This window comes from Nymphalis io, chromosome 11, assembly GCF_905147045.1.
Source record: "Nymphalis io chromosome 11, ilAglIoxx1.1, whole genome shotgun sequence".
In the NCBI taxonomy this organism is placed as follows: Eukaryota; Metazoa; Arthropoda; class Insecta; order Lepidoptera; family Nymphalidae; genus Nymphalis; species Nymphalis io.
Window position 1 is genome coordinate 9,654,414 of NC_065898.1, and position 14,455 is coordinate 9,668,868.

Below are 14,455 nucleotides of genomic sequence, written 5' to 3' on the forward strand. Positions count from 1 at the left end.
ACAGTAATTTGTGTTTTTAATTTTTTCAATCAGGAAACGATCGTTGACAGTTATGATCATTTATGACTGATTAAAATGAAGCTTACGCTTCGCATGAAGTTTGTACAACTAGCGACATCTCTTAAAGATAAAAGTAGTAGATAGAGTTAAAAGTTCACATTATCTACATTAGATGGCATAACACAGACGAGTACTTAGCGCCATCTATGTTTTAGCTAAGTATGAATTACAAATTTCTTCTACATTATTTATCAGCACCATCTTTAGTTATTTTTCAAAAACACATAACCGAATGTAAAGTTAAATATTTTGATAGCTTAGCCACTCATCGCTAGATGTACAAGATTGTAATAAAACATGGAGTAGAAACTACTTCAATATTTATTAAAAGCATATTTTTAATTAAATGCATAGCAAAAAATTATTGACAAGGAAAATAAAAAAAAAATTGTGGTATTGTCTTTAATTATTTTTTATTAAGTACAAACAATCTTGTATAAAGAAAATAAGCCATTTAATAACTAAATTATAAAATTTATCTAAAAGAAAAATATTCTTAAATTTACTTTTCAACGCAAGATGGCGTTCTCCAGCTCGTAACGTAACTAATCACAACATTATCGTACTCTTGTAGTAATGTATATTGTAGTGGGGCGCAGCGACCTCACACAACTCCATTCATTCAATGACATGCTAGCACGCTGACTAGACGGTGACAATATATTCTCGAACCACTGAACAGATAAAAAAAAATGCGTTGCGCGCGAATTGTTACGAACTCATTCGAAATTTAAAATCGAATTGACAGTTGCATTTGTCAAATATTTTCTTGTATCGAATTTAACGGAATTGTGATGTTTTGGTGATAAGTGGAGTGTTTATTATTGAAATGTTGTTGTGACGGGCGATGCTTGTGGGAGAGCAGTCGCCGGCACCACGGGTGGTGGCCGGCTTGCGGAAGCTTCGACCTGAATTGACGCCAGGACCTGTACCTACACCTGCAGATCCAAATCTCAGGATATCGGGTAAGATTTGATTAAACAGAGCTATTTAATATTTGTTTATTAAATATTAAATTATGCCACAAAAGCACATTGACCTTTAAAGTTTATAAATACGTAATGGTATATTTTCTTCCAGAAGCTTCCTATTTAGTTTCGGTATTAACTGCTAGGTATCTTATATAAAAAAAAAATATCATAGATATTTTTGAGGGTAGAAATACATTGTTATTATATTTCTTAAACATATTAATATTTTATATTAATTAAAAATATGCTTATATATTTTGAACGCAATTTATTTATTAAATAAGCCATAATTACACTAAGGAAATAAATAAATCAAAAATAAAAATAGGTGCTGTACTAATCGCGATCGTAAAACATGATGGTAATGATAAGCAAATTAGTGCCTATTACATTAATATAGCTTAAATTATAAATATTTTAGTGAGATTGGTACCGACACAAATCGTGTATCCTTTAGAGGAAACATCTGTCGGTAGTGGAGCGGAAAGCGAAGGGAATGAGTTAACATATGGTACACACCACGACCATTGTTTAATTTATTCATATCGTTCAATATATTTATAACACATATCAGTTTTCAAATCGTCTGGTTATTAATTATAAGATATATACTACACAGGAGAACATATTTAAATATTTTAATATATATATATTTTAATATATAATAATAATAATGATTAAATAAATCATACTTTTTACCCCTTTGTGGTTTCCATGGCAACAAATTATATATCGCTAGAACTATTTATAAATTACTATATATATATATTATAGAATAGGAAGGTGGACGAACATATGAGCCACCTGATGGTAAGTGGTCACCAACGCCCATAGACATTGGCATTGTAAGAAATGTTAACCATTGCTTACATCACCAATGCGCCACCAACCTTGGGAACTAAGATGTTATGTCCCTTGTGCCTGTAATTACACCGGCTCACTCACCCTTCAAACCGGAACACAACAATACCAAGTACTGCTGTTTTGCAGTAGAATATACCCAGACGAGCTTGCACAAAGCTCTACCACCAGTAAAAAGGTAGGAACTGCTAAGCATTACTTATAAATAATTCAATTCATATAATACAGTAACACGTCTTACTGCAGTGTAATCAATCAATACATTTTAATCAATCAATTTATTTATATATTGATAATTTGTTGTTATTTTACATAGAGACTTATGGCCTTATTTATAAAGGATTAGTTAAACAATGCTGTCAGAAAGAGATAAATCACCGTTCAACTAAATAGCCGCTAAGCAACGTCTATAAGTAAGACTTACATTTTACATACGACGTCGTATAATAAAACGATATAATATAATTTGTACTTTCACGAAGAAGTATTTACTGAAATATATATAGAGGTATATAAAACATAATTAGTATCAAATATGACGAACAAAATCCTAGACAACCCATTGACTCATTTGAATCGCTATCAGCTAAAATGTTTACAATGTTATCTACTAACTGTATAATTGGTATGCGCCCTCTGTTATTTCTACAACCGTTATAACAAATTATTATAATGGTTATGGAGTTTTATTATAACAAATTATTATAATAGTGATATTTTGTACCATTATGGAAAAACATGGAAGTTTTGCTTTGTTTTTGTTGGTATGATTCGCTTGTTTTCTACTGAAGTTCGAAATTCTTTTGAAAATTAAAATTATTTTTTAATAATAATTAAAAAGAAAGTATGACATAAAACTATATATGATTTATATAACTAAATTCTTTATGTTAATAAGCCAATAATATAAATAATCCAATTGGATGTAGAATAGAATTAGGATGCACGTAACAAAGAATTGTTGCCCCTTGCATGAGAGGGTGGCAGGTGTTATATATTCTATGTCCTTTTATTAACCCCTGACAATGTATATGCAAAATTCCATGATTACCTAGTGAGAGCGTAACAAACAAACAAACTCATTTTCGCATTTATAATATTATCAAGGATTCGCTAGCGAATTTGCCAGCGTGGAAAACATTTACACACTTTGTTTATACCAATAAATATTAATATTTTATATTATAATGCAATTACAAACTCTATTTCTACTTAAGGTTATAAATTACAAAATCATTATTCATCAAAACAATGTACGGTCAAAATTATTGCGATGATAATTACTTATATAATATAACGGATAATCTGCGCTAAAGATTATACGTTCTGAATTTTTTTTAATGTTTTTATTTAACACATTTAATTGCTTAAACAGGGAAATCCTGTGAATAACCTCCAATGTTTATCAACTGTGCGGAATTTCACAAGGTTTATGTACTATTATGGATCTTTTAAGTTTAATTCCTATAGAATAATGTACTGACAAGTATTTTGGTTCATATATATTTATATATAAAAAATAACTGAGATGGCCCAGTGATTATTCATCTCGTGCTTGGTGGTAGAGATGAATATCGTTAGGAAACCTGCATGTGTCTGATTTCATTGCTATTCTGCCACATGTGTATCCACCAATCCGCATTTGAGCAGCATGGTGGAGTGAGCTCGAAAACATTCTCCTCAAAAGTAAGAAGAGGCCTTTGTCCAGCAGTTGGAGATATGTAGGCTGCTATTTTATTATTATGTTCCAAGCACTTTAATATTTACGTCCATAACAATAAAGAAAATTCATTGACTGTATGTTTATTTACCGTTGGATGGAGGAGTAATTAAACTTAATTTCTATTTTTCCTACTCATAATCAAAATCATATATCTAAGGTCAGTACAACATATACTTAAGAAATAACTCGAAAAGTGGTGTAGAACTTGATCGTGGAATGTCAGAAAGTGATATGCGACATAATTAATGTAATTTTCATCTAAAAGCGTGTCAAAGCTTCATACAGGCTAGCAGCTGTAGCGAAACAATAATATTTTATATAAGGGAGTCCTGCCATCGACTTATTATTAGCATAAATATTAGTATCGCGTGTTATTCGAATGTTCTATCAAAGTATAATCAATGTCATGTTTTATTGATGGGCGAAATAAAATCAATAGTTGCGTTGCGATGGCATGCTTCAAATTTCAACCATTCAAGGGCTAACCAGGTTAAATAGTGACATTTGCTTCGTCACTCGTTGACTTATTTATCATTACAGTTATATCATAATGTTTGTGTAGGTACCTGAGATAGTTACATATTTAGTGCAATCGAGAACAAACGTGTTTATTTGCTTAAATCGTTCCTTTGTCAAGACTGGTCGAAGGTGAAAAATAATTCTTATTGATCACTGCAATTGTACAATTTCACGTAATCATCACTTTTCACGTAACATTTTTGTATCTTACCAAAAATAACACTAATAATAATGTCATATTGATAAGTAATTGTAATAAGTGTTTTGCGAAACTCTTATGTAACTCAAATATCATCGAGTATAAATGAGGAATGACAGTTCCTTGATCGAATATCTATTTTTAAAGGCTATGACTTATTTATTATATAATAATACTATATTATACAATAAGAAATAAGTATTCTCGTGACTTGGAGCATCTGCCTCGATATTTAACAGGCGTTAAATGATTTGATCAGCGAAGATTTAAAGATTATTATCTCGATGTTCTCTTTAAGCATCAACTAGGCTAATTATTTCGCCAATGTCACGTAAAATGATAAACGAAGTGGAAAAACATACTTCAACTCGATAATTTGAATAATAGATTGTTGACGTCACAAGCAAAAACAAGTGTCAATTGTCGATATCCGCAAATTGAGGTGCTAGTGAGAAAAAAAATGCAACTGTAGATTGAAGAGATACAATCGAGACTTTGACCTTTTTAGTCATGTATTCCTGACGGTTATTAATGATACAGTAGGTGTTTTATCTGTAATTAAACGAAAATAAAACTCTTTGTCTACAGGTGTCCTCAGACAGTATTACAATGATGACGATGAATCATGGGCGTGGGTGCGGGTCGCTGTTCGTGGAGGCTGCCTGCTTGCCTGGCGAGATGGCACCCTTCCCCGTCGACCGGCAGCCAGGCTGCCGCTTAGGCACTTGCATCTGCGCGCTGCAGCGACCCTACCAAATGCCTTTCAGCTGTCGCGATTGCGGGACGACACCTCTGTTGCCACGTTCCAGGTAATTTGGGAAACTATTTATTTTGGTTTGTATATCCGAATCGTAAACTCTTGTGGGTTCTCTACTAAACTGTACTATGATTTTTAAGAAATTATCTTAATCAAAATTTATAACAATCTGAAAAAAAATTATTATCATTAAATCTGGAAAACCCATATTTCTTGAACTACCATCATTGTAAGCTTACCAACCTTAATAACTGATAGACATTAATTGCTTTATTTTTAAACGTTGCTTAGCAGCTGTTTAGTTAAGCACTGATCTCTCCCTTTCTGCCTTTATTGATTTGACATTCGAAAGAAGACACGACATTGTTTAACAAATCACTCGCTAACCAAGGCTTATGTCACGATTTTGTCAAAATCACGTATTTTCTTTACCGAAATCAGTCCAATACTTCCTTTGTTAGGTATATAATGATGCAGCTTACGTTACTTTACAATTTTGAGTCAAAATTTATTTGATGATGTTTTCAAGAATTTAATTTTTTTATAACTGAAAGCTTAACTACCAGAGTAGTCAAGTCATTATTATTCAATATTATAATATATATATATATATATACTTAATTATCATTATATTTCATTAACACTAATATTATTTATATGACTACTTATGGAAAACAGTGCATTCCATGAGCCTGGAATCAATTACAATGAGTTTTTGAGTACATAAAACCTTTTTATAAAAACCCAATGCATTTTCTGTTATTTATGAAATCGGTTTATTTTAACCCATGAGTGTTTAGAAGACGAGAATATTAACCGATAATACCGATTAAAAACCCGGAGAAGAACTACTGACTTTTCATGTACTTAATTTGTGTTTATAATTCATCTCGTGCTCGGCGTTGAAGAGAAAAATTGTGAGGAAACATGTGGCTGACGAATATCTACCATGTGTATTCACCTACCAAAGATTTGTGGTCACCATCTCCTCAAAAAAGGGAAAATGCCAGCATTTAAAAACAATTGTTTCACTTTATTTGTTTTGAACATAACCTTTGTTTACATTTAAATTATTCGCAATAGTAACTTTTAAATAGGTTCATGTCGAACGTCACGTATTTTATATGAATAACACAAACTGACTCATTACGTAATAACATATGCTTGCTACATACATAATTGAATCATTTTCTTGATTGACTTCCTTCAATTTCAAACCACATGTTCGAACAGCTTAGAATTCATCGATAAATACATTTGAAGTATTAAATAGTGATATGCTGTATCCGTTTGTAATTTGTATTATTTTTTCTTAAAAGCGTTTCATTTCACGCTGTAAAATGGTCGTGTATATTGATGGTATAAGAAGCTAAAAAAATCATTAAAATGTAGCATCATTTAATAAATGTCATTTTTAAATAATGATTTCTATATACGGAGGTATAGTATTAAATTACATAAAGAGCTACCACCGCTTCGGAATGTAAGATTCTACATTACATACTTTGCTCTTTCTTACGCATATAATCACTCATTTATTCATTCATATTTATTAACACGCTTACAATAATAACCGCACTGTTGTCATCTGTTTATCATATATCTAAGGTATATCATCTGTTTAATTTCTGTCATCTGTTTTTTAGGAAACGGCGTAAATATTCGGTGTAAGCAGTATTTGTAAAATAAAAAATATAAATTATTAAATTATGGTAATTCAATATATCTTTACAAAAAAACGCCAACAAGACGTGCAAGTTAGCAAATACACAGTTTACAATGAGTAGGTATAGCAATTTTTCGAACCTTCTTAGCCCAAAGCCTTGGCTTGATGATGATATCCTACTGAATGATTTCGGTAGCCATCCTCAAGTGAGTCTAGCTCACGGCGCAGGAATGCATATTTGTGCGCAAGCGCAGGTGCATTCTCTATTCCCTTACTCTTTCTAATCCTGAGGGACGGCATGACATTCAGAATATAGAAACATTTTAATAACAAATAACTCTATTTCCATCCATCAGGTTAAATGTTTCAACAAACAAACAAAAGTTTTTACTTCATTATAGTAACTGATGATGATAACTGAGTTACACGTTGTATATAATTATTTAAAGGACAAAATCGTCAATGTTTTTTATACTAGTCACTTGCTAAACACATGCTGTGACGAGCAAAGTGTAAATTACACTAGCTATTATACCTTATTCGTATTATTGGAACAAATGTTTTAATTAGATGAGTTTTCGAACATAGTTTAGATGCCAATGCGTAATGTAACATGTTTGTAGAGAGCTGTAAGCAAATACACGGGTGTTTGTAGAAACAGCATAATTATGGGCATGGGACTCAATGTACTTTCATATGTACATAAATAGCTCGAGTAGGTAAAAATCTGTAAATATCTCACATCTCGTTAGTGAGAAATATACAAATAATAAAGATGAAAATTTGCGGATGGATGGCCAAGTCTTATTTTTATCAGATACATGTAGATTCCCTAGGATATAGTCACCAAATCACAACTAGTGGAATATGAGAATCTTCTATGATTTTGTTAAGCGATTTCAATCGAGCACATAAGTGCCTCAATCATTTGTATGGTGGTGAGGAAGTAATCCACTAGAATAACCATTGCCAACGAAGCTTGACGTCTCAAAGCTGTAAAAAATCCAAATAACGGGGCTACGTGTAAATGAGGATGAAACTGCTATGTAGGTTTAATTACAAAATGTGTTAAATTATAAATATAATTTCGTTTGCACTTAAATTACTCATTAATTTATGGATTTTTTAAGTGTCTTAAAGAATTTGAAGCCATTAGCGCAATAGCGCAATGGTTTAAAGCCCGCCTAGCGATGTAAAAGTTCGATCCTAATCCCTTAGGATATTGTCGTCTCCGCTCCTAACGTAAGATTAACGTTTAATTTGAGGGGTAAATAGGAATGTTAGTAATTATTTTAATACATATAGGTAATTGGGCCCATTTATTTTATCCATAGCACAATTAAAAAAAGCATATCTAACTAAGAAATAAATATATAGAGCCTTAATAGCTTAATATCGTTGAATTTAGACAATTTATATTTTCAAGACATTTTAATGTATTTTTTTCTGATTTAAAGCTGTTTTTTTTAAATAATAAACAGTCAATTAAGTTGTAATCAATATTTTTTTATTCAATTATGGTGATAGTATTTTTACGTAAAACCGAAAAATAACAAAAACGACGTACTTAATTAAAAAAAAAAAATGTCATTTTAATATAAGGTTATCTATTACAAAGCGATTTATTAGCTAAGCAAATAAATTAATTATCTGTGGTACAAGTTCTGTCAATGCAAATTTGTCCTTGGAGACACGTTCATGATTGCAATTATTGTATAGTTATAATAAATACCGAACACGTGGTCTATAATCATCCTAAGTTTATTTTACAATTAACTTTAATCGTCTTGCGTTGAAATATATCAACACTGACACACGCTGAATGTAAATGTTACCTTTGTAATCGTTAAGATGTATATACTATTTAAGTATCAATAACCTACCGTTTAGCTTTTAAGGCTACCTGAGGGGCTGGATTCGTACCCGGGATAGGCCTATAAATTTTAAAGTGCTGCACGAAGTTTCGAAATTGCCAGTATTAACATTGCCGTGCATCGTAAAACTATGCAGCGCAGTTAGCTAATCCCCGTTGAGATTAGCTGCGGTATTCGATATCAGTCAGAGAGGATTTTTTTTTATTTTTTTTTTATATAATAGGAAGGTGGACGAGCATATGGGCCACCTAATGGTAAGTGGTCACCAAACGCCCTTAGACATTGGCATTCTAAGAAATGTCAACCATCGCTTATAGCCAATGCGCCACCAACCTTGGGAACTAAGATTTTATGTCCCTTGTGCCTGTAATTACACTGGCTCACTCACCCTTCAAACCGGAACACAACAATATCAAGTATTGCTGTTTTACGGTAGAATACGTCATATAATATTTTACGTCTGGGTAGACGAGCTTGCACAGAGCCCTACCACCAGTAAATTTTCAATATCGTACGATATTTAGAGAATATGCTAAACGCGCTAATTTAAGGAACTACCGGACTGATTTGAATAATAGTTTTAGGCCTTATAGGTGTTCACGCTATGACCCCAATGAGTTGAGTTTATAAATGTCAACTAATAATAATAATCAAGCATGAATGATACAAATTTAATGCGGGCGACATCAGAAGGGGTTGCTAGTTAATGCATTTTAATTGTATGGATATAGTCAGTATACAGAGACAATTCTGTTTATATAAGTTCAGTTTAAGAAGTCGTAAATCTGGTCGATACAAAGTTTTCCTGTAGAAAGGCATACACGAGAGCGGATGCACAGCGCATTGTACAGATTGGTCATGTCCTTGTTTCGCATCCTAGGGGCTCCCGTAGCTTCTGGCGTCTGACCAAGTCTGTGCAAAACAATTTCTGCCAACCTTCGCTGCCACCGCTCAGAAATCCGGACGGATCGCTAGCTCACAGTCCGCAAGAGCAAGCTGATCTCCTGGCTAAACTCTTTGCCGACAATTCCGTCATCGATGATTGTAGTGCACTGCCACCTACAATACCTGCATGTGGCCATACGATGCCTGACATTAAAATCAGGCAACGTGATGTGCGTGCGGAGCTGCAATCACTTGATGTACGGAAAGCTAGCGGTCCCGATGTAATACCAGCCATAGTGCTGAAGAAGTGCGCAGCGGAGCTGTCTCCTGTGTTAACGCGCCTGTTCCAACTTTCTCTCTCTTCGGGAAGTGTGCCGGAGGCTTGGAGAAGAGCTAATGTGCAAGCGGTTCCCAAAAAAGGGGATCGGTCTGACCCGGCAAATTATCGGCCAATAGCTATCACCTCAGTACTTTGTAAGGTGATGGAACGGATTTTAAACAACCAACTGATCCATTACCTAGAAGATCACTGTCTAATTAATGATCGTCAGTACGGGTTTCGACCAAAACGGTCCACAGGTGATCTTCTAGCGTACGTAACACACCTCTGGGGTGAAGCTATCGACAAGCATGGAGAATCGTTGGCTGTCAGCCTCGATATCTCCAAGGCTTTCGACAGGGTCTGGCACAGAAGTCTTCTCTCCAAGCTACCGGCATATGGTCTGCCTGCTCAGCTATGCACCTGGATTGCCAGCTTCCTACACAAGCGTAGCCTTCGTATTTTAGTAGATGGTTGCGCTTCACAATTCTATGTAGTGAATGCTGGGGTCCCCCAGGGATCTGTGCTATCTCCCACACTCTTTCTTTTGCATATCAATGATATGCTCTCCCTTGGGAACATACATTGCTATGCAGATGATAGTACAGTGCATGGTGGATACCACGGAAGCGCAGTGGCTGGGCGGGCGGAAACTGAGGAGAGGCGGGAGAATCTTGTCATTGAACTCGATAGGACGTTAGATCTCATCGCCAAATGGGGCTCTGATAATCTTGTTGAGTTTAATGCCAAGAAAACACAGGTATGCGCTCTCACGGCGAAAAAGTCAACATTTTCCCCTCTTCCCTCCCTCTGTGGTACTCCGCTGGTGATGCAAAGCAAAATCGCCATGCTGGGGATTGACGTTCGCTGCGACCTTAGTCCAAGGGATTACATCGAGGCTGTTATAAAAACAGCTTCACGGAAACTCGGAGTTCTGAACAAGGTGCGGCGCTTTTTCACGCCACAACAACTGTGCCTGCTGTACAAAACACAGGTACGGTCTTGCGTGGAATATTGCTCGCACCTTTGGGATGGCTCCGCTAAGTACCTACTTGAGGCCTTGGACCGGTTGCAGCGACGTGCCGTACGCATTATTGGCGACGTAAAGGTCACAAACACCCTTGAACCTTTACAATTGCGTCGTGAGATAGCAGCACTGAGCGCTTTCTATCGACTGTATCACGGCGAGTGCTCTGAGGAATTATTCTCTCTAATTCCTGCTTCCCCCTTCCTTCTTAAGTCCACGCGAGCTGGTTCTCGATGTCACCGCCTAACTGTGACATCAATTCCATCGCGAACAAAGAAATTTGGCAACTCCTTTCTTTGTCGCACTTCCAAAAAATGGAATTCCTTACCAGCTCACGTGTTCCCCTCCTCTTACAACCCGGGTTCCTTCAAACGAGGCGTGAAGAGGCATCTTGCGGGCCGGCAAGGCGAAGGCGGCTAGTGCAGAACGTTTTTCCCGTCTGTACTGGCCGTCGTCGCGTTTGGACTCTACTACCACTTACCATCAGGTGGAGTAGAGTCATTTGCCCTCCCGGCGATATAAAAAAAAAAAAAAAAGTTTATAAAGATTTTTACAAATTCTAATGTGGAACATTTTACATGAAACAGTATTATTCTTTTTTTTTCTAATGCTATATATATACTCTTGAAGTGCGACAAGGATAACGGTTTTTAACGAGCAACGTACCTATACAGACCTGATAAACCTTAAACTTTGTCGTTAAACTTGTAATGATGACGGACACTGCGTTTTATTCATTCATTCGGTTTTTGTTATATTTAACAATGAAAAAGTCACGTTGCTGTGTCTACGATATCTTGCAAATAATTTATGAAAGTATTGTTATTTAACAATGACAGATGCATGTGACTGAAGTACACATTGTTGGGAGCCGATTCGTTATGCACGCAAGGAATTGAATAATTGCATTTGATTAACAAACACCGGTAGCCGGTTGATGGATAATCGTCTCGACTTAATCTAATGTAATTGTAGTTGTTTCGAATCCGGTTTGAAATCGATTTTATTCCCATTCGATGTTTAAATCGATTGATTACTTAGTATTAAAGAAAGTGTGACGTAGATATTTTTAAATTTTAAACATTACTATGATTTGTTTTTAACAATATGTTTAAACGACACTCAAAAATCTTGCACACTATTTTAATATGTGAACGTAGGTTAGTTTACACAATAGAATAGGAACGTCTTGCAAGACGTTCGGATCCCCTTCGAAACTCACCTTTCTCACGACTCGCTCGATTTAATAGACCTCAATAAAGCGCAACACCCGTAAATCATTGCTCCTTTGTATTTCGCGATCTTTTGATGGTACTATTTAACATAAGAAGGGCTAGAAAGCGAAGGTGTTGACACGTAAAGAAACACGTTATGACGAGAGGAAATCCCTGTTTCTCTACAATGGATAATAGTCTCGACTAGTTCCGTTTTTATGGTCCGTTTGAAATGGTTACCCTTTAGAATATTTACTATGAAACTGCTATTCGCATTCAAATTACAATTTTCGTACTATTCAACTTGTTCGAACGATTGAGTCATAAAACTGCTGTTTTTATTATCGTCGATTATAATTTTATTTTCTTTTGTTGCAGGCTTGTAATGCGACGGAATACGCACGTTGGGTGCGAGCACTGTGCATTGAAATACTCGGACAGACACCTCTACCACAGGTTAGATTTTTGGACGTGTTGCCAGCTGCCGATACGTGTAGTAAGGAACCAAAGAAAATACCTATACATGAGACACCCGCGTGTCCTCCCAGACCACCTCCGAGAGCCAGAAGAAGGCTGATGACAGCCCCTGAGACTCAGTTACCTAGTCGGAGAGACCACTCACCTGCCGCAACGGACGAGGGCATCGTCGTAGAAGACGACGACTATGATTCATCGTCCGATCGCAGCCTTGACCTATCCCTTTCTCTCGACGCTTTAAAGACCATTGATGTGGTCGACGCGTCAGTACGAAAAGCTGAAATTATCAAATGCGATAATTGCAGTAAACTGAATGCGAGTCCGCCACAACATCATACATTACCGCGTACGAGGACTACCGAAACTGAGCTAGGTCGACATAGGTATCTAAAGCGCTGGGAGGGCACTACCGGTGGAGCGGAGAGAGGCAGATTTGCAATGGAAGCGGCGAGAAGAAAAACTGCTTCACTTGAGAATCGTGCGAGATCGTGTTCCCCGAACTCTCACGAAGTGGCGTCACAATATGTTCCTGTACGGGAAAGGCGTGCTTTATTTGAATCACTGTCCCAAAGTGGTGGAAGCTTAGCACGGAGCAGTGAACAATTAGCTCGTCCCGTGCCAGTGGCAGAAACCACGCCGAGGCGAGCGGCGTCACTCCACGACCTCCAAGCGCCTCCGACGAGGTCAGTGAGCGATTTGCGGCAGTTCTTTGAGGCGGTTGCGCGAGGTGCGGGACAATGCTCTGGCCTCCAGAGGCTTAGCGCGCCGACGAATCCTATAGGCGTATTTGCATCGCTCACTTGTGCCTAACCGATATTATGTAAATATTGTAAATAGCATAGACTCCAGGCGTAGACCGCCGACTGTCTCTAAGTCGTTCGTTTTAAGACTGTTAAAAGTATTGTTATAAAGTACCTAATATAAATGAACTGTATTAACTATTATGATGTGTTTCTTTAACAACTCCTCCTTATGCCAGCTACTTGAATTGTTATTGTTGCTATAACGAGCAATGACCGAATACGGTGGGTAATTTTAATAGAAACTAATCATTTTTATAGCGTACTGCAGCCGTAACCAATTGCTTGCAACTAAAATAACTGATGCTCTTAATAAAGTTTTGACAATAATAGTTGCTTTAAATGTCACTCAGCGCGCCCCAAAGGTCGACTCACGGGCTCGAGTCCTTCACACGATCTTACTTTGTGTTGTAAATGTTCTATTGCAAAACGTTAGTAGTACTATGGCTTTGAACGAAATTAAATAATTTAATATTCTTTGTATGTTCGGCCTTACTAAAATGACTTTCGTTGCGCCCACTCTGTAACTTCATAAGGAGAGATATCTGTTCAGGATAACGTCATTCTTTACCAACATTGCTATTATAATATGAATAGCCTTAAAAGAAAAGCTTAATTATTCGTACGTGTTTTCCTAACTTAGTAATCCTAAGCTACTGGACTAGTCATTTCAATAAAAATATTAAATATGACAATGCAGGCAATTTAAGATACAGATAAAAAAGGGCGTGATTGATTTTATCATATGTAATGATTCAAACACAATTAAAACATTGTAATACTGGTAAAGAAATTACGAATAAGTTTGGAATGAAAAGAATCCTAAAGACGATAAGACTTGCTTCCGAAAATGATAAGGATCGTGACCTGATAACTAATGGTCGAAGTTGTTATTACTAATTTACTAAACAGGATAACTTGGAATTAATAAAAAATAATCAGCCCACCTGATTGGACGTCACTTTTGTTTATACGTTGCTAATGCGCTGCTTAATGTAGGATTTAATTTGTCATATATAAAGAATGCCTATGAAATTCCTCTGTCTCTCTCATCATCATACAGGAAAACAGCGAAACGATTCATTTCTTTTTGGTGATAGAAC

General features: G+C 35.9%; 1 protein-coding gene across 1 annotated transcript; it reads left to right on the plus strand.

Moving 5' to 3' along the window:
- Window positions 1-691: 691 nt before the first annotated feature.
- LOC126771943 (uncharacterized) lies at window positions 692-13,496 on the plus strand. Its single transcript, XM_050492122.1, has 3 exons — window positions 692-1,025; window positions 4,922-5,142; window positions 12,454-13,496. The coding sequence occupies exons 1-3, from the start codon at window positions 908-910 to the stop codon at window positions 13,360-13,362; spliced, it is 1,248 nt and encodes a 415-aa protein (XP_050348079.1). The 5' UTR covers window positions 692-907; the 3' UTR covers window positions 13,363-13,496.
- The last annotated feature ends 959 nt before the right edge of the window (window positions 13,497-14,455 follow it).